The sequence below is a fragment of the Chelonoidis abingdonii genome, chromosome 1, assembly GCF_003597395.2.
Source record: "Chelonoidis abingdonii isolate Lonesome George chromosome 1, CheloAbing_2.0, whole genome shotgun sequence".
In the NCBI taxonomy this organism is placed as follows: Eukaryota; Metazoa; Chordata; order Testudines; family Testudinidae; genus Chelonoidis; species Chelonoidis abingdonii.
The window spans coordinates 342,924,365-342,950,129 of NC_133769.1; the positions used below are offsets into that span (position 1 = coordinate 342,924,365).

General features: G+C 43.0%; 1 protein-coding gene and 1 long non-coding RNA gene across 2 annotated transcripts in view; one reads left to right on the forward strand and one right to left on the reverse strand.

The window, feature by feature from the left end:
* LOC142046123 (uncharacterized) overlaps positions 1 to 25,765 on the forward strand; it is a 771,893-nt gene that overhangs the window by 122,332 nt on the left and 623,796 nt on the right. The gene's annotated exons all lie outside the window — the stretch shown is intronic.
* Positions 6,929 to 25,765, reverse strand: part of CNTN5 (contactin 5) — a 1,078,547-nt gene continuing 1,059,710 nt past the window's right edge. The window contains exons 22-25 of the mRNA XM_075061721.1: positions 22,376 to 22,562; positions 21,825 to 21,937; positions 20,324 to 20,492; positions 6,929 to 10,159 (exon numbers count right to left, since the gene is read on the reverse strand). Coding sequence (XP_074917822.1) covers positions 10,056 to 10,159; positions 20,324 to 20,492; positions 21,825 to 21,937; positions 22,376 to 22,562 — 573 coding nt within the window. The 3' untranslated portion in view covers positions 6,929 to 10,055. The remainder of the gene's footprint in view (positions 10,160 to 20,323; positions 20,493 to 21,824; positions 21,938 to 22,375; positions 22,563 to 25,765) is intronic.

The window sequence follows — 25,765 nt, forward strand, 5'->3', positions numbered from 1 at the left end:
CATCTCTGGAGATATTTAAGAGTAGGTTAGATAAATGTCTATCAGGGATGGTCTAGACAGTATTTGGTCCTGCCATGAGGGCAGGGGACTGGACTTGATGACCTCTCGAGGTCCCTTCCAGTCCTAGAGTCTATGAGTCTATGAATCTATGAAATGTAAGGAAGGACTTCACACAATGCACAGTCAACCTGGGGAAGTCATTGTCAGGGGATGTTGTGAAGGCCAAAAGTATAACTGGGTTCAAAAAAAAACTAGATAAGTTCATGGAGGATAGGTCCAAAAATGGCAATTAGCAAAGTGGTCGTTAAAAAACCCCATGCTCTAGGGTGACCAGACAGCAAACGTGAAAAATCGGGATGGGGTGGGGGGTAATAGGAGCCTATATAAGAATAAGACTCAAAAATCGGGACTGTCCCTATAAAATCGGGACATCTGGTCACCCTACCATGTTCTGGGTGTCCCTAAATTTCTAACTGCTAGAAGCAGGGACTAGGTGACGGCTGACTCAACAAATTGCCCTGTTCTTGTAATTCCTTCTGAAACATCTGGCAGTGGCAACTGCCAGAAAACAAGATACTGGGCTAGATGGATCATTGGACTGACCCAATATTGACATTCTTATATTCTTACAAAAGCCATTACCATAAAAAATGATTTGAAGGCTCTCGAAGTTCAGGGAATACACAGTTGTATAGCAAAGTTGCCTACAAACTTCAGGAATACATTTTGACTGACGCCATGTCAAGTGATGAACAGCCCCTTTCAGATAAAGGAGACTCACCTTTTTGCCAGTGCTTGATCAAATAAATAGAGAACTTCAATGAAGATTTTTCTGAAAATAAATGTGTTCGTGTTGGTATCAGTTGCTTTAACACAAAGTATGAGAACTTACTTGAGTTTCTAAAATTAAAACCACTTGCAGAACACTATAGAAGTGATCTAGACAGTGTGACATCCAAGCTAAAACTCTTGACAAAAATAATGGAATGCTATGAAGAAGAGCAGCAGCCCAAGTCTGACAGTTTGCTGCAGCTGCTAATTTTTTTTTTTAATAAATACAAACTTGCCTTCCATGAACTGAATAAATAAAGTGTGATTGTTATGAGTATGACTCCATCAAGTGCTTCATGTGAAAAAACTTTCTCATGTCTGGATGATAGATTACATGAGGAACTGCATGACAAGTGACCAGTTAAGGGTCTTGGCTGTCATGGCTATTGAAAAATTGTTGACAGAGTCTCTTGATTGGAAGGGAGTTGTTGACAGATTTGCCAATGCTCACAGTAACAGGCATTACCAGCTTCAATAAGGTAAATACTTTATTATTGACATTATTTATCCACATTCTATAACATATGTTTGGCAAAATCCTTGGTCCCTCAGTAATGGTCTTCACCACCCCTTTGTTGCCCCTGCCTCCTTCACACCTGAATCCTGGGAAAAAATGTCCTTTTCCACCCTCTTTGGCATCTTCCAGTTCTGTACAATGCCTTTCAGGTTACATGGGGCCTCAGCCATGGTCCAATGACTGATGGCCCATATCCTTTGCCCCTCATAATGGCTATGCTGCTGCATACCTCGATGATGTTGTAATCTAGAGTCAAAACTGTCAAGACCACCTAAAATATGAAACTGCTGTATTACAGTCTCTCAGAGGATAGCAAACCCTACTAAATGTTACCTGGGAAAGAATGAGACAACCTGTCTTGGGTATGCTTCGGGAAATGGTATGGTTGACCTTTGTGGGTAAGGTACAGGTCCTCCAGACATGTCCCACACCCTCCCTGATGAAACAGGTACACTGTTCTTTAGACCTGGCAGGATATTACCAATAGTTTATTCCTGGATTCTTGACCATTACAGCCCTTTTTACAAGTCTCCTCAACAATAATAGCCCAAGAATGCTCCAGTGGACCAAGGCTTGTGAAGAAGCTTTCAAACTGAAGGCCCAGCTCTGCCAAGAACCGGTTGTATATAGCCCCAACTTCACCAAAGAATTCCTGTTACAGACCAATGTCTCAGATGTGGGATTAGGAGTTGTCTTATCCCAGCTAGTGGAAGGCTACAAGCATGCCATCTGTTCATTAGCTGGAAGCTATTCCCAAGGGAGAGGGCTTATTCCTTAACTGAAAAGGAGGTGTTGGGATTGACGCGGTCACTTCACTTTAGTCACAGTCCATACTCCTCTTTGATGGCTTCATGCCATGAAGGAAGCTAACTTCTGAATTATGAGGTAGTAGTTGTCTCTCCAGCCTTTCTCCTTCCATACCAACACTGGGCTGGAAGAGCCCACCTAAATGTGAATTTATTTTCATCAAATGGGGGAAAGCTGATGGGGGAGGGATGTACTCTAAATGGGATCTTAAGCGGGGAGGATGTGTGGTGTTGAGAAACGTCACGCCAGCAGAAAAGGGGTTAAAGAGAGCCTATGGATCCAGTTAGCGGGGTGATGGAATTCAGGGTGTTGGAGTGGAGATGTAGCAACACCCCCTGGCTTGAAGTAGTAATAGTCAAATGCAGAGTTTCCACTTTCAGCACCCCCCACTATAAAAATTGTTCCAGCACCATGCTAGCTAGCCCCACCCCACGATACCTGCAGCCAATGCCAGGCCTGTAGGGGAAAGAGGAGAGAACCTGACTCCGTTAGTGCTGACTGGAGAAGAGACAGGAGGTCACTCTGTCAGTTTATATGAGGGTAGTTTCACTACAAGCCTGACAGCCACTGGGGTGCAAAGCACTGTGGCCCTGACAGAGAGAGAGAGACAGAGAGACTTTTGAGAAAAAACAAAACAGAAAAAGTACTGAGAAATAACAACCCAACACACCTGTATGACTGATAACAAATCCTTCATGAACAGCCTAGTGAACAGTGGTGGCATTGTACATGAATTAAGAGAAACTGTAAAACATCTTCACTGCTCACAGGACTGGTGCAGTATTGTGGGCCCACACACCTTCCTGCATAACAATAAAATGGGGGTGAGCAGTATTTTCTAGGACATCACTAACAAAATGAAGCTAACTTGCAATGAAGTGCAAACCATCTCATTAGCTACATTCCCTGTTACCTGCTAAGCTGAGGTGCCTCAGTGCATGCTCAGACGAGATGCCAGCTTGTGGCAGGCTGTACCTGCTTGCGGATGACTTGATGGCTGGGTGTCTGGTGTTGACCCTGTCAGTTATGTGGTGGTGTGGACTTTGCTGGAAGACAGGCCTCCTGATTGAAACTGTGGTGGTAGCTTCATCCTTACATTTTATGCCAGGGTTATTCTACCCTTGCCTGCATTCACTGAGCCCTTCTGTTGCTCTGCTCCCTAGGCTCATTGTATTGTTCCTCTGTGCTAACTAGGGTTCACCAAGAGTCCCTTTTTAGTGTAATATGCAAATAATGTTCACTTTGCTCCTCCTTCTAGATTATTAAAGAAGATAATAATTGAGACGACATATGCAATGATCCCTGTGATATCTCACTAAGCACCTGCTCACAATTCAGTATAAAGCCCCTTTCATGTTTTTTGGCCCTTTGTTGATGGGCTCGCTGCTATTTTTCTGTGCACAGGACGCTGTTCATATCTTAGCCCATTTGAATTAACTTTCGTAGTAATATTTTGAGACACACAATAGTGGACTCAATTCACCACTGCATTACAGCAGTTTTATCCCAGTATAATGGCAATGAAATCAAATGGCATAACTCCATTGTAAAACTGGAGTAAAGCAGTGATTGATCAAGACCGATATTGCAGATAAGAGCACGCTATCACAAGCTGTAATATCAGTGCACCTCTTTCTGTATGTCCTATCATTTTGCCAGTACTCCCACTCACCATACTTGCTGTCTGCTTTGCTACTTCACACCAGGCTTACCTCTTCATTGGGCTGGCTATGTTGATTCATAAGGTTGAATCCTGGCCCATGAAAGAGAATGGTAAAACTCCCATTGATATCACTAGGTCCAGGATTTCAGCTATAGTCTTCTTCCTGAGAAGCACCTGCAGTTTTTGCCTCATCAACATATCTGGGAAGTTTATTACTTTTGCCAATGTACATTGTATCTATCACTTATTCAGCATTCCTTGTGATGTCACTTAATTCCCTGCCATTGCAGGGGCCTCAGGCATTGGTGCACATCAGTCCCTTCGAGTATCTGTGATATATAAGAGTTAAGTCTCTTAAGCATTGTAATCTTATAGTCTAATTTCAATTATTGAGTTTAGTGTGCAAGCGCTGGGTGATATTAGTGGCCTGTGACATACAGGAGTTCAGACTAGTGTCTCTGGTGGTCCTTTCTGGCATTGAACTCTGTGATTCTATGTCCAGCCCCTCCAAAACATTTAAAATTCACTTGTACTTTTCACCCAAATCTTCAGGGGGTTTTTTAAACAAAAATAAATTTAATATAATCAGCAAACACCACCTATTTATATTTCATGTTAAAATAAAACAGCATGATCTGTGATAGCTTCATCCAGGGCTTACTTGTGTCTCCAACACTTGAACTCTTATATTTCAAAACTAAAAGGAAAATAATGAATCCAACTGACAACTTATGCGTTTTATAATGAAATGGATGCAGAAGAGTGGCAATCATTTCATAGCTAAAGCACGTGTGAAGATTTTCATTCTCAACATGTATAAATATAAAATGCTGTCACCATCCAAGATGGCTTTTCAAAATAAGGATGGATTTGGATGTGTGTGTTACACAAAAATAAGGGATTGATTTGGGGCAATATTTTTGTATCAGTATTATGGTAGATTTTTAAAAGGAGACCAGAAAGTGCTATTTAATCTCACCATCTCGAAAACTTCCCTTTGTAGCAGATAAGAAATGGTGTCATTATAAAATGGAAACGCTTGCTCGGCCAACCATGAGGTTAACATTAGAATGGCATTTGCTAAAGCTTTGACCCAGATATGCTTCAAAAACTTTCAATGTCTTTATATTGACATGTTTTCTACTCTTGAGAGGCAACAGATTCAATTTCCTATTATAAATTCTGTATGAATGCTAAGCACTTGCATTCCTGATCATGTGTATCTTGCTTGCCTTTGCAATTCATCTTGCGAAGTGGGTCTTTTAAAGTTTAAAAGACTGCTCTATGTTTTTATGTCATTAGGATTTAAAATCAGGGAGTTTTGGGTCAAAAGTTGCCAAAGAAAATCTTCTCTTCAACCAGTCAAATAAATAAGTTAAAAAAGATAATTAAGTAAAGGTGACCTCCTATGGTGACAGAGAAGAGAGAACCTTGAAAAATGCATTGTCAGTGGATTGCTCTGCTAAGGACCAATCATCAGAGAAAGAGATAGGAAAGATCAGCAGCCACTCAGCTAATCAACTAAGCCAATCTGTTTAAGAAACGAAAACCCTCTGCTAAGGAGTTGCACTAAGAATGCTGCAGTTACAAGCAAGTAGTTTTTCCTGAGAATGTTTTCCAGTCCTGGACTAGCCAGCATTTTATTTCAGATGCCATCTTTGGCTCAGTTAACATATTACAAAATACACACACACACTAGTGGCACAATCCTGATCCCATTGAAATCAATAGAAAACTCATCAGTGACAGCAGGCTCAGGACCTTCATATCCAAAGCAGTTTCATGCTAGCAAGCAGAGAGAATAAGCTTGGGGAGGATGTACGTAATAGCTTGAAGCCAGTTATCCTGCTGTATTGCAACACTATTCCTTTTATCTCATCACTGATATTGTTTTGCTCCAAAACGTAGGAAGTAATTAAGAAGGAAACTCTCTTTCATTTTCAGAAGAGTTACGATGATGGCCATAGAAAGGCGAGAGTGGATTACAGTTTGATAGAAGTTCTGCTAGGTTATGGATTTTCAATGTGTGCTGTTACCCATATCAGCACAAACAGGTCTTTACAGCTTTCTGTGACATTCATAGCTAATTTAATGGCAGTCCTGATATAATATGCTATTTAAGCAACAGCCATTTTGCAATTGAAATCTCAGTTCAAATGGTGGCTGTAGGAATCTATTTTTATTTCCAGAATGGTTTTTTTGGTTTATTATTATGCTGCAAAGTCATGTACCCTTATCAATATGTATTTCATAAATAGGCTTGGAAAGATTAGATTTGTATTGGTAAATGTAGCTAAAATGTCAAATTCACTACACACACACAAACCAACAAATCATAATTGAAATTTACAGATAGGCAAAGTAATAAAAACGTTGCTTAATTTAAGGATATTTGTTTTATTTATTTTAACAGTTATAAAGTTTTAACTTTTTGAATCTCAATATCTACTGTCATTAAAGGATGATTGTCCACACTGCCTCAATTTCCTGCAAGTGTGAAGATGTAAATCAATAAAAACTGAAAAAAAGGCTTAAAAATAGACATCGATAGATGTTGAAATTTATAAAAAATAAAAATCAAATTCTGCCAAGCCTATTCCTAAAGCAATGATTGAAGTTAATTAAAAAACAAACCTAAATCAAATGATCAAAAGGTAAAGGACATGCTATAATTGTACAGAAGCACTTGAGGTCTTTCATAATTACATTTTTTTCAATAAAAGGCAATTTAAAAAAATAACTTTTTCTTGTGCTTTTTTCACACAGAATGTTTCAAGTGTACGCCAAAACAAGTGGGCTCTTCAACGCAACATGAAAAGATTGAGACACCTCTGTGCCTGTGTGCCTAAGGGGTACTTGTGACACCTCAAAGCTTGATGTACATGCCAAAGATATCCAAAAATGTTTCATGTCTCAATATTCTTGGAATCCCGTTTGGTGGCTTCCTTATAACTTCTCTCTTTTTCATGAGTAAAAAAAGAGAAAAACTGTGTCTCAGACAATCTAATTTCCAGTACAAATTCTTTTTATACTATTTGGTAGGTACAGCTGTTACTTTACTTGTTTGGGTTTTTGATGTAGCTTCACATGTATTTTTTTGTATTTAAATACAGAAATTACACAATCCCAGGAGAAATTAACATTTGCTTGAAATGATAAAGGCACCATATCAAAAAATCTTTTGATCTTATTGGTCAGATTTTCCAGATGCACTACTGTTGATTCCTATTTTCTTCTTGAAAGACATGGGAAGCAAGTGACTGTCCTTGTTAGAATCCACAATATTATGGGCATTCTATCCTGAATAAATATTATTCAGAAGCTGACAGGACATAAGATAAAAGTCAATAAAAAGAGAATTATTTATTAAAAAGGTCTAATGTTACAAGAACAGTACACAGGAACTATTATTTTTACTGTGTCTTTCACATAGTATATACCATTATATATAATATATGTACACATTGTATACAATATAGCTAATGTTTTGATATGGGCCATGACAGTAACTTTGTTCTGGGCTACAAACAAAATGCCTTCGATTAATTTTTTTATTTTATTTTCAAAACAGCTTTTGCGATGTTATACAAAAATACAGTCTTTTTAGTGACTGCCCTGTTACAAGCTCATTCAATAAAGAAAAAAAAAACAACTCTTTTCGCAGCTAAAAATTAATGAGTCATGATAAGGACACATTGCCTTCTGCAAATAACAAATATGTAATACATAGATTCTTAAACATTTAAAACATGTTTATTAATATATTTAAGATGCAAAATACATATTCTATTCATGTTGAGTATAAAACATGTCCCCTTGTGTCCCTGCAATACAATTACATGACATGAAGGTGTGTTCCATGTTTCCACCACTATTTTGATGCTACTGATCTAGATATAAGTAGATGTACTTATATCTATTTATCCACACCGGACTTTGATACTTGTCATCAACCATATCCATTTAGTGTATTCAGAAATTTGTGTGACTAGAATGTCACCAATGGTGACTGTAACCCCTTTGATTATGAATACCCTTGATTGAACTGCACTGGTGTACAGTCAGGGAATTACATTTAACTAATTTTAGAATGCAGAAATTTTGCCCTCTGGTTCATTATTGATGCTGATTTTTCTTTAGAAACATGAGCCTGGTCATGCAAGCTCTCTTGCATAATGGAAATGCTTCTGTTTTGCAACCCACAGCAGGCATTTGCTTTGTTTCAATTTGCTCTATCAGCAAGGCAGAGAAGCCAATGTGCACTGCATGCAATCTATTCCACCCCCTGCCCCGTTCTTTGACCACAAACACTTATTTCAGAAGAAGTTGTTCAAGGAAGTCCTTTTCTTGTCTTCTATCTCAAAATTTTTGGTTCTCAGATAACTGTCTTATCATTGCTCTCCTAGCAATATGGTGACTAAGAATATTTAAAACCTGGTTCTGGGGTGATCTGAATAGAACCTTTAAAATTCTCAGTGGGTAACAAAGAAAATGATTCTAATGGCTTTTGAAAAAAATATTTTTGTAAAATGTTCAAAAAGATAAAAAATGAAAATCTATCTTTCAGTTTGTAAAACTATTGAGTATCTGCTCTGCTATGCTGCTTCCCTGGCTGTTATTTTAAAGGGGAAGAAATGGCACATTTGGAATGTGCTGACTAGCAAGAAAAGTGATAGAATTTTTGTTAGAGAACCCACTACCTGAGTTAGATCTATATGAAAAGAGTTAGAGAATCAGCTATAAGAGTTATGCTACCAGGACTTTCCTGATACAATGATTTGAGCACAACACACTTGATTACTGCAAACAAGGTAAAGTTCATCCTGGGCACAGTCCCTACAAACACAGTAGTAAAAAGTCCCCTCGTTGAGAACACCACACACTCCACACTGTACAACCCCCCACACACACACCATATACACTAGGGATTATTTGGGCTTAGGTACCAATATGAAGAAGGGCCTTTAGATCTAGAATGGCGACTCCTAACTGATTACAGAATGGAGAAAAGACTGATACAGCAGAAGAATGGCTGGGATTAAAGATGTTAGCACACAGTCCCTATAAAATCAGCCTATCTGGTGAGCTCTAGAAGAATATCCAGTAGCTTTGCCAACTGGAAATCTTGCTTGATAATTCTTATTTACCCAAGTGTCATTTGGAACACAACATTCCACAAAACATATTCTAACTGAACTCTGCATGTTTGCATGACTACAGTCCATGAAATATTATGGTCTCTCCATGATATGCATTCTTATATACTTCAGCTTTATCTTAATTACCAAATATAGAAAGCACAGTACCATACAAAAATGGACTAAAAAAATAAGATCTAAGACTGACAGAAAAAAAGCAGATTTGTCTCCTTGCATTCCTTTTATTTGCTCATTTAGCAACTACTGTATGCTATGATTAAATGCCCAGTGGTGGTTGAACTGCTGTATGCACTGTTAATGAATTTAGATTATTTATTTTTCTATTAAAAATAAACATTTACCTCCTCTGCATGCAGTTTGATGAAAAACAATAGCATTTACTTCCTTTTACGTTTGTGTTCAGTCATTTCCAGTTTACCTTGCAATAAAATTAATGGCTTCTTCTCTGCTTTGTTCTCTTTCTCGGGAGGGCTTTCAAAATATCAGATTGAGAAATTTTGCTAATTCAATATGTGTTCATACATTTTTCTAGAAAATATTTACTGTATTTATCCAGTGGGCCATATAACTGAACTTTTTCTTGTCTCCTACTGCCTTGTCACTGTGAGCAGACAGCCTTAGGGGAAGCAATGAAAGCACTAGATTCAAAGTCCTTATCAAACTTCACTCATTAAAAAAAAAAAAATTCCCAAACAAAACCAATGTACTGTACTAGACACCACTATTTAAACAACTAATGGCACATAACTGAGGATCGCCAAAGTTAAACATATTAAAAAAGTAAAGTACATTAGACAGAAATTACATTTGCTTACAAAAGTTTATTACATACAATCTGCATATTTCTGTTGGACCAGTAAGTGTCCCCTCCCCAAACAGAGGACATCTACAAAAACTGAAGAGAAAACCTGATGAATCATTTATCATTTTTCCAACACTCCTCTAAGGGCACCATGTGTATTTCTATGGGTTTTTAGGCATTTGCTTAGGGTTCCAGCTTCTTCATGAACATAAAGCTCCATCCATTGGTGTTATCAAGCTAAAGCAAACAAACAATGAAAAAAAAGGTCTGCAGTCTTCACCATGAGGTGGAAGGGACCATCAGTGCCAAGAGCAATGTTACAGATGATGAGGAAGTAGAGAAAGCATGTAAAGTGGATTGAGCGCTTGTAACTTTTCCACCTGAAATGAAAAACAAAAACAAACAGGGAACAAATGGAACAAACTGTTCTTTCCATATTTGTCAAGAACAAATCGTGTCAAACCAACTTAATAGTTTTCTTTGACAGGGTAATAAGCCTTGTGCATGGGGTGGTGGTGGAGTGGTAGATGTGGTATATCTTGACTTTATTAAGGCTTTTGATAACTGTCTCACATGACCTTCTCATATACAAACTAAGGAAATATAACCTAGATGGAGCTACTATAAGGTTGGTGCAAAAGTGGTTGGAAAACCATTTCCAGAGAGTAGGTGTCAGTGGTTCACAGTCAAGCTGGAAGGGCATAATGAGTGGGATCCCACAGGGATCAGTTCTAGGTCCAGTTCTGTTCAATATATTCATTAATAATTTAGACAATGGCATAGAGAGTACACTTATAAAGTTTGCAGACAGTACCAAGCTGGGTGAGGTTGCAAGTGCTTTGGAGGATAGTATTAAGATTCAAAATTATCTGGACAAACTGGAGAAATGGACAGAAGTAAATAGGATGAAATACAATAAGGACAAATGCAAAGTACTCCACTTAGGAAGGAACAATCAGTTGCACACATACAAAATGGGAAATGACTGCCTAGGAAGGAATACTGTGGCAAGAGATCTGGGGGGGTCATAGCTAAATATGAAATCAGTGTAACACTATTGCAAAGAAAGCAAACATAATTCTGGGATGTATTAGCAGGAGTGTTGTAAGCAAGACACAAGTAGTATCAGAGGGGTAGCCGTGTTAGTCTGGATCTGTAAAAAGCAACAAAGAGTCCTGTGGCACCTTATAGACTAACAGATGTACTGGAGCATAAGCTTTCGTGGGTGAATACCCACTTCATCAGATGCATGCGCCTGACGCAGTGGATATTCACCCACAAAAGCTTATGCTCCAATACGTCTGTTAGTCTATAAGACATGAGAAGTAATTCTTCTGTTCCTCTCCACATTGATGAGGCTTCAGTTGGAGTATTGTGTCCAGTTCTGGGTGCCACATTTCAGAAAAGATGAGGACAAATTGGAGAAAGTCTAGAGAAGAGCAACAAAAATGACCAAAGCTCTAGAAAACGTGACCTATGAGGGAAGATTGAAAAAATTGGATTTGTTTGGAGAAGAAAAGACTGGGGTCGGGGACATGAAAGGTTGTTCCATGGAGGAGGGAAACTATTGTTCTCTTTAACCTCTGAGGATAGGATAAAAAGCTTAAATTGCTGCAAGGGTGGCTAAGGTTGAACATTAGAAAAAGCTTCCTAACTGTCAGAGTAGTTAAGCACTGGAATAGTTTGCCTATGGAGGATTTGGTATCTCCATCACTGGAGACTTACATTAGACAAACACCTGTCAAGGGTGGTCTAGATAATACTTAGTCCTGCCTTGAGTGAAGGAGACTGAACTAAAAGACCTCTCAAGGTCCCTTCCAGTCTTACTATTCCATGATTTTATTATTCTATTTAGAAGCTGTCAACAAAATGGGTAAAAATGAGATACAGGACCTTTTCCTACATATGTACTGAAATTAAGAGAATCTGTAGTCCTGTGGAGTTAGAATCCTGGTATGGCACCACTCATTTCATAATGGCCAGACAAGTACAAATGAAAACAATACGTTTCCAAGTTACCATTTCACCTGCGGTTACCAAACATTCATCCATAATTGTTACTGGACTTCTACCATTTGAGTGCCTTCATGTGCTGTGGCAAAGTACCTGCTTCTCCTCAGCAGGCTCAGTCCTTTTTAGCTTTGGAGACACAGGCTTGGGCAAAGCAAAATCCTTCCAGGTCGCACAGGGTCTGGCTGATCCCTCCCTCAGTCAGTCCCTTGTGTTGGGTTTCTCCCCTTCTGGGGACAGAGTGCACTCTTCCTTGCTGGAAGGGTTCAGAGCACTGCTGGCAGCTTCTCTCACTCTCCCCTCCCTGTTTCCATGCCAGGGAGGGTTTTAAAAGGTCTCCAGCAGTTGGGGCCAGCTGAATCTAATTAGTTCCCTGCTAACTCCTCTTCCAGCTGAATCTTATTTCCCCATGGCTATCTCTCCCCAGTGGACAGGGAGAGGCCTTTTAACCCCCCTGGGACTAATTACTACCCCTCCCTTTGTAGCCATTCGTCCTGGGTTTGCCACAGTGCATATTAGGAGGAAAAAAATAAATTCATTTATTTTGTGAGTTGGTCACAGTGGCTATCAGTTTGGAGAAATCAATGAACTCTGATGACACTATTTCTGTTTATGGGATTGTACCGAAGAATATTTCCATAAATATATTTATCACGAGAATGATAGTAATAATTACATTAATGTCCTGGTATGTGCTGCTGTCTAAGAGAGGATGGACCCAGATCCTCAGGTTATTTCAGCTGATGGAATTTCATTGCAATTTATACTAGCTGAGGATCTGGCTAGAATAATTGTTCATGGCTAGTTATATTTTAAACTAGGGACTGTTTGTTCCCAAGCAAATGTTACAATATTGGTGCAAAAGTATTGGTATAAAGTGCTCAGTGATCTCATTCCTCACACTGTCACCAGTTTTCAATAGGAACACTCTAGGCACGTTTCTGCTCTGAGTTTCACCAGCGTGAATCAGGAGGAATTCCACTGAAGCCATAGAGTTATCGTAAATGTATGTGAGGACAACACGAGGCCCTATATTCTTGTGAGACTAATATAACCCACCAGTTTTATACTATTTTAAGATATGGTAAAATTACTTTAGTCTATTTTTTTTACTATGCATGAAAAATTGCAAGAGGTTTTACTAAGAGGCTGCAAATCTGCATGTTTGTGAATGAGGAAGGGATCACAAATTAAGTTAACATACATTTCTTTGCACATCAGAGTCCAAGCTCTTTGACTACAATACTAAATTGAAATGTCACAACATGAAAAAAACTGGAGCTTACTGGTGAGTGTGCCAGGATCTGCCAGCCATAGTTGCTCAGAAAGCCAAGTCCTATCAATGACCATATATTTTCAGATATATTTTCATTTCTGCTCTTTGTGATGAAGAGGCTAAATCAGATTTCTCTTGCCAAGGAGCCCCTAACCTCTTCAAAATATCGACTAATACACAGACGTTGTCCATCTTGACATGATTGTCAATACTGTTATTGTTCTTGTCTCCTCTTGCAATGGGGAGAGATGTGTGCAGTGGAGTGTTTTGGAAAATTTTCTGAATATATATTTATATATATGTGACGGTACCTCCCATAAGTCTCTATGGAAATATGCTTAGAATGTGTTTTATGCTACAAAACTCCCCTAGAAGGAAGGCTTCCTGGCAGAGAGAAGATGACCGGGCTCCGCCTTGCTTGTTTATATAAAATAGCCGTGGTATTGTCCATCAACACTGCTACAAAGTGGCCCTGCAAGTATGACTGGAACACTTGACACGCAAGGCAGATTGCCCTGAGCTCTTTGATGTTGATATGCAGGGGTAATTCCTCTACTTGCCACAGGCCTTGCATAGTCATGCTTCCGAAATGCGCTCCCCAGCTGAGTGCTAACACATCCGTTACTAATGTCAGGGCTGGCTGGAGGGTGGAACGGAACCCTGGCATTTACCAAGCGGAGATCCAGCCACTAGCGCAAGGAATTGAGTATATGCTTCGGGACGGTCCCAGCACCATGTCCGGACTGTTGCGCCCCGGGTGATACACAGACGTGAGCCATGCCTTCAGGGGCCTGAGCCGCAACCTGGCATGTTGCACCACATCGGTGCAGAATGCCATGTGACCCAGCAACTTGGGGTACTGTCTCGCTGTGGTGGCGGGAAAGTTGGAAAGACCATTGATCACCTGCATGAGGGCTAGATGAAAGGCCTCTGGGAGGAACATTCTCGCCCAGTTTGCATCCAGGACTGCCCCAATGAACTCTATTGCTTGTGTTGAGGTGAGGACAGACTTGGTGACGTTCAGAATAATGCCCAGGTGGTCGAACGTGTCTCTGACCAATTGTACCTGTGGTTCTACTTGCTGGTGAGATCGACCTCTTATGAGCCAATCGTCTAGGTACAGGTAGATGTGCACAGGGTGGTGGCAAAGAAAGGCCGCCACAACTGCCATGCATTTGGTGAAAATGCAGGGGGCCATGCACAGGCCGAACAGAAGAGCCATGAATTGATAGTGAGTCTTGTTTACTATGAAATGGAGAAAACATCTGTGGGATGGGTTGATTGAAATGTGAAAATAAGCGTCTTTCATATCGAGGGCGGCATACCAGTCTCCCAGATCCAGGGAGGGAATGATCGTGCTCAAGGAGACCATGAGGAATTTTGAGTTGATGATGTGCATGTTGAATTCCCTTAGGTCTAGGATGGGCCACAGACCTCCCTTTGCATTGGGAACGAGGAAGTAGCATGAGTAGAAACCCTTGCTTCTGAGCTCCCAAGGTACCTCTTCCACTGCTTCTGGAGTTAGGAGGGACTGGACCTCCTGAATAAGGAGTTGCTCATGAGAGGGGTCCCTGAAGAGGGACAGGCAAGGGAAGTGGGAGGGCCATGAGGAGCGGAAGTGTTTAGAGTAGCCCTCTTCTACCATGAGGAGGACCCACCGGTCTGATGTAATAAGGAACCATGCATGGTAGAAGTGGGATAGACGGTTCAGAAAGGTATAGTAACTGGCCAGGGCGTGGACTGGTAATCCATCCTCGAGTGCGTCTTCAAAATGGGTGCTTAGGGCCTGGAGGGCTTTAGATTGACTCTGGCCCTGCCTGGAGGGAGGGTGCGATGGTCTGTGCCTGGAATATCTGCTCCTCCTGTGGGAGAAGTCCCGCCTTGGTCTAGTGGGGAAAGACCGCTGCTAGGAGGACTAGGGCTTAAATGGTTTTCTTTGAGTAGCCGGGGCGTGCACGCTGAGAGACTTGATTGTGTTCCTTGAATCTTTTAGGCTATGCAACCTAGAGTTGGTCTGTTTAGCAAAAAGCCCCTAACCACTGAATGGGAGGTCTTGGATAGTCTGCTGAACTTCCAGCGGGAAACCTGAGGACTGAAGCCATGCGTTACACTGCAACACAAGTTGCCAGCGTATGTGCTGCTGTGTCCATGGCATCCAGGGAGCCTTGAAAGGCAGCCCGGGCCGCAACTTTGCCCTCCTCAGCAATGGCTCCGAGCTCCTGCTGAGAATCAGATGGAAGGAGCTCTTTAAACTTTTGGATAGCAGACCAGGAGTTACAGCTGTACCTGCTAAGGATCGTGAGCTGATTAGCGATCCGTAAGGAGAGACTGCCGGTAGAATAAACTTTCCATCCAAGAGATCCAGACGTTTGGCTTCTCTTGATTTAGGGACAGGCCCTTGCTGACCCTGCCTTTCCTTTTCATTTACCGCATCCACCACCAGGGAGATTGGGGGAGGATGGGTAAACAGGTATTCATACCCCTTAGTGGGGTCAAAGTACTTTCTTTCGGTCCCTTTGGCCATGGGAGAAATGGAGGCCAGAGTTTGCCAGACTGTTTTGGAACTTGACTGGATAGTCTTTATAACGGGCAGCGCCACCCTAGAGGGCCCCTCTGGTGTGATAATGTTCACCAATGAGTTGTCCTCTTCTAACACCTCCTCCACTTGGAGATTCATATTTAAGACCACTTGCCGTAGGAGGTCCTGTAATGCCAGGTTGTTCAAGGGTGGAGGTCTGGTTGTAGATGTACCCATCACCGCCTCACTGGGTGAAGACGAGGAGGAGGCAACTGGTAGGATCAGGTCCAAAGCTGCCCCTTGGTCAAATGGGTCCTGTTCCTCCCAGGTACTGGGTATAGCCTCCACCAGGGGTGGGGTGGGTTCCGCGGTTGGGTGGGCTCCAGAGGAGGATGACTAATGGTTGCCTCAGGAATAGGTGACCCACAGCGTGAAGGTGGAGGGATGCCTGGAGGGGCACCCTTGGCTTAGCGGTATGCCCAGGGGGTCCAGAACTGCCACTGGGGCTGCCAGTATGGCGCTGAGGTGTCCTGTCTGGTAGTGCCCAGGACTGATCGGGGAATCTCCAATGCCCCACCCTACCTGTGGGAGGGTGACTGGGAGCGGGATGGCCAAAGAGGGGCGGTGGGCTGTGTCAGAGAGATTGCTGCATCCCCCAAAGAGTGGGATGGGTGCTGCAAGAAGTGATGGGATCCAGATAGTGACTGGCAGTGCCATTACAAGGATCGATACCAGGAGGTCGGCCAGCACTGAGAGGTCGGACTTCGCCTCAGTGAAGATCAGCCACAGGAGTGTGACCGTGAACGATGGCATGTTGGCAAATGGTGCTGAATTGGTGAGCAGTGCCACGATGGAGACGGTGCACGACGGAGAATGGTCCTCTGTCAGAGCATGGTGCCGTGATGGAGAGCGGGGGTGATGTGGAGAGGTGTGGTGCTGCAATGGAGATTGGTGCTGTTGAATGGAGCAGTGCCAGTCTGAGTGGTGCTGCAAGGTCTCAGGCTTTGACCTGGTCCTCGAGCAGGACCACTACCTGCCAGTTGATGATCACCTTGAGCAGAAGCGGCTCCAGGGATTGGGGCTGTGGGACCAGTGCCGCGAGTTGGATCGTCGCCACGAGTCAAACTGGCATGTAGCATAGATGCGGTGCCGGGACTCAGAGCAGCGTAGGGGTGTTGGTCTGGGGGCAGATGCCTTTTTGCGGTACCGGAAGTTGAGATGGTGCAGGCCTTGAGACTGGGGACTTAGGTGCTGTCATTTCAATGAGGCCTCTGGCGGCCTCACAAGTGTTTGACGTCGAGGACAAAGTGACCTCCTCCACCTGCAACTGCAGGGAGTCCGATGGTCTGGGGCTCCCCTTGGGGGTGGGGACCTGTGTGGGATGAGGCCTCATCATGTACAGGGCCAGCTCCAGGCACCAGTTCAGCAAGCAGGTGCTTGGGGTGGCCAAGCGGAAGGGGCGGCATGTTGGAGTCTTTGGCAGCAATTCGGCGGTGGTTCCCTTGGTCCCTCTCGGAGGGAAGGACTTGCCGCCAAATTGCTGCCGAAGAAGAAAGCGGTGCGGTGGAGCTGCTGCCAATCGCAACTGTGACTTTTTTTTTTTGCCACTTGGGGTGGCAAAACCCTGAAGCCGGCTCTGAAAGTGTATCGGCCGTATGTCCCTGGTCCACGCCATGCCCTGTCGGGGGTGTGACTGTCATTTCGGGCCTTTGTGGAGGCTTCCCCATGGCCTGCTTCTTATGGGTGGCTGGGGAGTGAGATCGGTGCTGGGAAGAGCGCTTTTGGGCCCCCGGAGATCGCTGGGCCGTAGAAGTGCATGCCAAGTCCTTTTTTGGCACTGTATCCGGCACCGCTGCGGGAACACTCTGCACCGAAGTGCTTGGGGCTGGGTCTTGAGGTGGACAGAAGGCAGACTTTATGAGGAGTTGTTTGAGTCCAATGTTTCTCTCCTTTCTAGTGTGAGGTTTAAACGTTTTGCAAATCCTGTACTTATCCGCTTGATGGGCTTCTCCCAGACACCGAAGACAGGAGTTGTGGGGGTCACCAATGGGCACAGGCTTGCTGCAGGAACCGCAAGGTTTGAAGTCCTGGGATGGCATGCTCCGGAGCCCTGTAGGGCACTTGTTGAAGGGGGAAACCCCTTCAGGTGATAACAACTATATTTAACACTATTCTTAACACTAAAGATAGCAGAAACTAACACTTAACTAGCAATAGGGTAACTATACACAGAGATAAGTAAAGGTCTCAGAGTAGCAGCCGTGTTAGTCTGTATCCGCAAAAAGAACAAAAGTACTTGTGGCACCTTAGAGACTAACAAATTTATTTGAGCATAAGCTTTCATGGGCTACAGCCCACTTCATTGGACGCATAGACTGGAACATACAGTAAGAAGATATTTATATATACAGAGAACATGAAAAGGTGGAAGTAGCCATACCAACTGGAAGAGGCCAATCGACTGAGATGAGCTATCATCAGCAGGAGAAAAAAACTTTTGAAGTGATAATTGAGATGACCCATAGAAGGTGCGAGGATACTTAACATGGGAATGATTCATTAGTGTAATGGCGAACATTCATTTTCCCGTCTCAAACCTAAGTATGTATCTAATTTGCATATTATTCAAGTTCAGCAGTCTCTTTTGGAGTCTGTTTTTGAAGTTTTTTTGTTGTAAAATTGCCACCTTCCAGTCTGTCACTGAGTGGTTAGAGAGGTTGAAGTGTTCTCCACTGGTTTTGAACGTTATGATTCCTGTTGTAGATTTGTGTCCATTTATTCTTTGCATAGAGACTGTCTGGTTGAGTAGTGGAGCACTTGAGAGCAAGACACCACTGTTCCAACAACCGCACTGGCGGTAGAAAGGAACTGAAGAGGTTGGGCAGCAGGGTCATATATAGAGCACCAATCGGCGCCACTCACGGGCTCCACAGCTGGACGACAGCTGCTGCCAGGGAAAAAGTTCCAACATTGTGCACACAGCGCATGCACACACCTAACTGGAATTGATATGAGCAGCACTCAAAGAACTCCTTAATTGCAGACTGAATTGACCGTTGTAAGTGGTTCCATCAACCAAAGGCAGTCAGCACTGTGCTGCAAACTCTCCAAAATGCTTTCCTCTATCCACTATCATAACCTTGCAATGTTGGGTTCAACTTCAGTCAGCAGTTCTTCATCCATAAACTAATCTCATCCAAATTACTGGACCCTCTTGATGGTAGTGGTATTGGTATGGAACGGAGAGCTGTGTCTCATTTGCATATAGCTGACATATGGAGTGTCGCACCAATTAATCTAGTGGCTAATTAGATGCCAAATAGGACCAAAGAGAGAACTGATCCTTTTGGAATTCCACAACTGAGAGGTCTATTTGTGAAGCTGCAGTTTCCACCACTACTAGTTGGGGGCTTCCCTCCAGTAATGATCTAAACATTTAGCATTTACTTTGACCCCTCCACTCTGTCAGGCGAGACAGCAGTATCACATGCCTGACAGTGTCAAACACTGCAGAGAGTCCAGGAGGATGAAATGGATGTCTACTCTCTGTCCACTGAAAAAGCAGCAAAGAGTCCTGTGGCACCTTATAGACTAACAGACGTTTTGGAGCATGAGTTTTGTGGGTGAATACCCACTTTGTCAGATGCCTGTTGCCTCTCCCCAGTGCTTAATGTGTATTGAAAGAGATGTAGGGGCTCAGCCTCAGCAAAAATTAAGCAACTGATTGGGCGGCTGGTGCTGGCTGGGTTCCCAGCTCTGAGTTTTGGGGCAGGAGGTGCGTGTTGTGTGTGTGGAGAAAAGAGAGAGAGAGTGTGCACATGTTGGGGAGTGTGTGTGTGTGTGTGTTGGGGGAATGTGCGTGTGTGTGTTGGAGAGTGTGTGTGTGTTGGGAATGTGTCTGTGTGAGAGAAAGAGAGCATGTGTTGGGGAATGTGTGTGTTAGGGAGAGAGTGTGTGTGTGTAAGACAGCACGTGTTGGGGGAGCGTGTGTGTGCCTGAGTGAGTGTGATAGTGTGCTGTCTCTCTAAGAAGAGCATTCAGTGCCAACTCACAGATGCCAGCACAGAAACACTCCCCCTGACTCCCACCGCAGCTCAGCGGACACAAGATACACAGGTGGGGGAGAGGGACACCTGACATCAGCCGCCCCCAACCCCCTCTGCACACAGACAGGAGGCAGGTCTAGGTCCTAAGCTTAGCTAGGGATGGCTCCATGGGCGGGGGGGGGGGGGCGGGGGGGCGGGGAAGGTAGATGGGAGGCAAGATCAGCAGTGGCTGCAGATGGCAGTGGAACAGGGCAATGAGGGAGGAGGAGTACCCTCACTTCAGAGGATTACCATGCTGGTCCAGCTGCCATTCCTGCAGCTTGGTCTGTCCCTCCTCTCCAGATGCTGCCGCACCTGCCTGGCTGCCTCTAAGCCCCACTGGCTGTTGGCAGTTCAGGTGCATGGGTGGTACCAGTATGGCGCCCCCTTGAGTACCGTGCCCTGGGCGGCAGCCCAGCTTGCCCACCTCTAAGGCTGGCTCTGCACTTACTTAACAAGTACATACCCATAATCCAGTTTGGTCTTTTTAGTTTTATGTTCAATTACTCAGTAGCTCTGAAACTGAATCATTCAACCAATGACTTTATCTAATAACTATATTATCCATTGATGTTAGTGTGTATTAATTAAGTGTAGTATGGTGTTATTTTAAGAACATGACAGGCCTGTATTCAAAATATAACCGTGAACTTACCTGAAAAAGATGGTACTCTGATTTGGGAGCTGGCTGTCCCATCCCCTCCTTCACTGACTGCACAAACCTCTATGATATAGACACCAACATCAGGAAGAAGTACCACGGCAGAGGTTTTCTGTGTTTCAATTACTTGACTATTGCTGTGGCCTTCTTGCCTAAACAAGACCTATGGATGATACAGGAGCTTCAGAATTACTACAACAATTTTAGGTTAAATACTGGACTCTACTCAGGCAAAATTGCCATTGAAGGCAAAAAGTACTTTGCCTGAGAAAGGACTTAAGGAAGAACTGGAGGATTTGATGCTTCATCTTTAAAGAGAGAACTTGGTCTTTCTTTTTCCTGAAGTTTTTTTCAAAATACTGCCAAAGACTGAGCCCAATTCAAAGTCCATTGAAATCAATGGAAAGACTCCATTCACTTGAATGGCTGGCTATTGGATCAGGCCAAAAACGAAGATTCAGTATTTGTCCTCCAGTTTGGAGTAACCACACAGACACTAACTGAAGTGAAAGCGAACTCCAAAAATATTTTTAGGGTAAAGTTTGATTCAGATACGTATAAAAAAATTCACATGGATATGCAGATTTTCTGTGTATCCAGCTTCAAACTGAATGAAGATACTCTGAAGTAGAGCCTCATCAGGTGTAAACCAGCCAACTAGCTGAACTGAGGATTTGGCCCCCCTCTTGTAGAATTCAGTGCACCCTTGTCTTGGTTCAGTGAGAAATACAAGTGCATATGTAGCTGTCCTTGCAGCATTTCAGTATGTAGACATCTATTCCCAGACAAAACTGATAAGGTTAGAGAAAATGTAAAGAAGTTACCTGAACTTTTTCTGAACCTCAAACATTTTGATAAAGGTTGAGGTAGTTTCTATTTTATCCAAACCAATTTACACTTTCCTGATATGATATTTGCAGTGATACAGAGAGTACTAGGCACTGTATTCTATAGGTATAATTATGTATGTATGCATGTATGTTTCAAAATATAATTATAAAGAATACACACACACACATATATAAATTTTTATTTTGCTTTAAAAGAATGTACTGGATTCTTATGATTTTCCCATTTTATATTATGTGTTACTTATGGCTCTTTTCAGCTTTCACTCTTTAAAACTTCAAAAACTTAAAATGCCAGATGTTACAGTCACAGATTGCTGAATACCACCAACATAATCATAACAAATCTCAATATTTGTACTTCTGCTCTATTAAAAACATTAATTTTAATGGCATTTAAATGCTTTATCCTTCTGCATTTCTCTAAATCCTACTGCAAACACAATTAAATTTAAGTGTTATCATGTATTTCACTGCAGGTTGGTCTTATTAATAGTCACATAGAGAAGTACTGGGACATTTAGTTTGTTTCAATGCTTTATATATATATGGGTGGAACAAGATTGTAGAAGATCTGTACAATATAGAAAGCAAGCAAGAAAGAAAAGGGTAATTTGGAAGATGAGTGAGAGAGAGCCAAGACTGACCTTGTATCCCATTACATCAGATTCATTTGCTAGAGGTCTAACTGGTTCCCATCCCAGAGACACATGAGACCCATCTTGCATCCACATAATATTGGTTGGTGCCTGGCTGGGAGCTGAGCAAAAAGAAGAAGAAAACAACACCATGTACTTAAACATACTTCTGCTTTTTTAAACCTTGGTGAGCATTTTAATCTTTTATTACAATTATGGTTGGCTGCATTCACAGGCTTCCTTCTTTAGCTGGAGTCCAACAAGGTGGTTTTTGCTCCAGGAGTGTCATTTTAATAGCTACAGTATAGAGCTTATGAACCTGAATCCTTTTATCTCTCTTCTGCGTCAAAAATGCTTAGCCTTGTTTTCCAGGAAGGTAACATTTGTCTGTTGTGAATGCAAACTTTGTCATGTCACTTTAAAATTCAGATCTAAGCATAGAAGCATAGCCATGAATCAAAACTATATACCAGCTCCGCTTATTGTATACCCCAGCTAAAGAGAACTCCAGAGGGGGTAAGACTTTTTTTCACACACACAAAAGAATCCAGGTCACTTACGGGATTTCTTGGTGGCTGCACGGACTGTGCTACTCGGTGGTCCATATCCTGCAGCATTGTACGCCCTCACTGTTAGGTGATATAATGTGTTTCCTTCTAATCCTGTCAAAATGATGGACGACTCATTTCCTTCAGTTTTGACTTTTTCTGATGCTTCTTCCTGCTCCATATCTTTCCAGTAACCAACCTGCCAATGAATGACCATTTGGAGGATTAATCTAGGCATTCGTGAAACTTCCTTTTTATTTGTTATTGCTTGCTTTTTTGGAAGCCCCTCCTGTTATCAAATTAACAGGTCCTTTCAAACATGTGGGAATTGTAACCTCAGCTCACACATGAGTGGTGCTTGTCACACCTCTCCAGCTGTCTAGAGTCAGCATATCACATTATGACTCACAGCATCATTGAAATGCAATGCATCACATTCTGCCAGTATGAGATGTTGTGACTAGCTAGACACAACCACAGAGAAGTGCTGACAGAATAAGAACTTTAAAGAATTCAAGGAGAGCTCACCTCTCACAGATCATCAAAAACATTTACCATACAACCCGGGAAAGCTTTGACTGAATCATTTGAAGAAGTGGCACAATGGCCCTGCATAATGCATAATGCCCAGCCACAAGATCTGTGTCAATGTAATGAATAAGAGATGATAGAACATCTAAGAAAATCTTGTAGTGGGTTAATCTTATAGAAATAGCATTGCTGGGGGAGGGAAAGGAGAGAAGGGGATTCAGTTTTAGTTATTCAGATAGAAGCAGGTTTCTGAAAAATGTAATTTAGAAAGCATGCCTCTGCCACTCCTTTCCACACACAAAAGCTAAAGCTACCTTTGGTGGATATAAGTCCATGACTGTTGATAGCTGCATTGAGCTTGTCATATTCTCTACAAGATTATACTACTCAGATGAAAATTCTGAATAGCTTCTTCCCTTCAGATTCAGGTATCTAATTTCTAAGACATCATAATAAAAAAGAAACTCTTTCTCCTATAGGTCTATCAATGGCACTTCACTCAGACAGCAGTGAGATTACATCGTTCTCCAGGATTCTCCCCTCAACAGAAGCTATCACTAAACAACCATTTGAATCGTTTATATTTAGCAGACCACTATCCATGCATCATACCTCTATCTCAGCATCATACCTCTAGCCATTGCATTTATTCCACCTTTTTACCTTTCCCTGAGGTTAGTTGTTTCAGAATAAGTTACTCATATTTATCTAGACAAGATTTCCTCTGAGAAAAGGTCAGGGGATACTACTGTGCTCTTGGGAAAGTGTCCAAGATAATAGCGAACCAAAGAAATCCAGAGGTTTATATGAAAAATAAAACAAAGTACAAGCCCATGGAGCAACCGCAACTGTAGTCAGCAGTGGTTGGTATAATGGGCGTGAGGTACCGGTGAATTACTCCAATTTTATCCTGGAGTAATACCACTGAGAACCATTGGAGAAAGGCAATGGTTAATCAGGTCCAGTGTGCCATGGAAGAATCAATCGATCATGAGACAGTTGTCCACTCTATGGGCCTGAATTTCCACTATGCTTTGCCCCTTGTGCAGTCATTTACATTTATTTATTTTGTATTACAGTAGCACATATTGATTGAGGCCACACTGTGTTAGGCACTGTACAGTGTAGAGACGGTCCTTGCATTGAAGAACTTACTGTCTAAATAGGCAAGGACTGAAAAAATATGGGAGGAGAAACAAGTTCAGTAAGGAGAATTGAGTTGCCCAAGGTCACAGGTCCATGGCAGAGCTGGCAGCAGAACCCAGCGGTGATATTCTGGCCTCACTGAAGTCAATGCCAAAACTCCCATTGATTTCAGTAGGGCCAGGATTTCATCTCAGGTCTCTGGAGTCCTATTCTAGTGCTCTATCCATTAGACCAAGCTGCTTCTCAAGTGACCGTAAAGGTAAATTTACTCTATCACAGGTGTGAGTGACTGAAATTCTGATTTCACAGCATTTTACACCGTCTTTACACACATGTGGCACATGAAGACTGAAGGCTGTGGGGAATCAGGCCTGATATTTGCATGGTGACTAATAGAAACAACCACATGTTATAGATTAGCTATTTTCTAGAGAGTTTCTACCACATCACACATGAGTAGGTACTTTGGATGAGTGAATTTTGAAACCACAGGAACATAGTGGCAATCAACCCTTTTGAGGTTCATATTCTCTAAGGGCATGGCTACATTTGCAAGTTAGAGTGCATTAAAGCAGCCCTGTGTGCTCTAACTCACGACGCGTCCACACTGGCAAGTCACATAGAGTGCACTGACTCCATGGCTGCAGCGCTCCTGGCAATCCTCTGGGAATTTTGGGAATTTTGAAAATCCCCTTCCAGTTTGCTCAGCAAGGCGTGGAGTGCTCTCAGCGCATCTTTCCAGGTGACCATGCTGCCATGTCGATACCTTCGGGCAGATATCAAAGGACATGATGGAAAGGGCCCATGACTGGGACGCACTGCAGTGCAGGGTTAAAATGAAGGAGCTGTTGAGTGCATACTGCAAAGCCCGTGAGGCAAACCGCCGCTCTGGTGCTGCCCCCGTGAGCTGCTGTTTCCACAAAGAGCTGGATGCAGTAATGGGGAGTGACCCCATCTTCACTCCAAGGACCACCATGGACACTTCAGAGCCCAGTTCAACAAAGCAGGAGGAGGAGGAAAGCATGAGCAAGGGCGCTGAGGAGGAGGGGGACAGCCTGGCATCCATAGATGTGTGCAGCCAGGAGCTGTTCTCAAGCCGGAGGGAAGGTAGCCAGTCGCAGTGGCCGGTGCTTGGGGAAGGACAAACACTAGAGGAGATGCCCAGTAAGCGGCTTTTATTTTGGGAAGGAAGTTATTCGGTGCGGGCTCTTGGGGCAAGGAGAGTTAGGGCTGCATGCATGCCTAGATGCAGAAGAGGGCACTGATGTGCTCTCTCACATTGCAGTAACTGGCCTCAGTGATCTCTTCAAAGGTCTCATCCAGAAGCTGTGCAATGCGCTTGCGCAGGTTCCTTGGGAGAACGATTGTACTCCTTGTCCCAGTCAGTCTAACATGTTCGCGCCACTATGCCATGAGGGGCGGGGGGACCATTGCTGCACACAGGCAAGCTGCATATGGGCCAGGGCGGAAGCCGCATTGTAGTAGAAGACCCTCCCTTGCTTCCCAGGTGACCCTCAGCAGCGAGATATCTTCCAGGACGAACTCCTGTGGAAAGTGTGGGGACAATGTTCAGTATAGGGGCCTCCTGCAGCTGTTGGCTCTCCCCAAGGCACAGAACCCCAGATGACAAACGGATGTGAAACAATCAGTCCCCCTCGATCCTGCGCTTACTCACCATTTTGGGGCTCCTGTGGGTTATGTGTGCTTTCTTTGAGATGGGCAAAT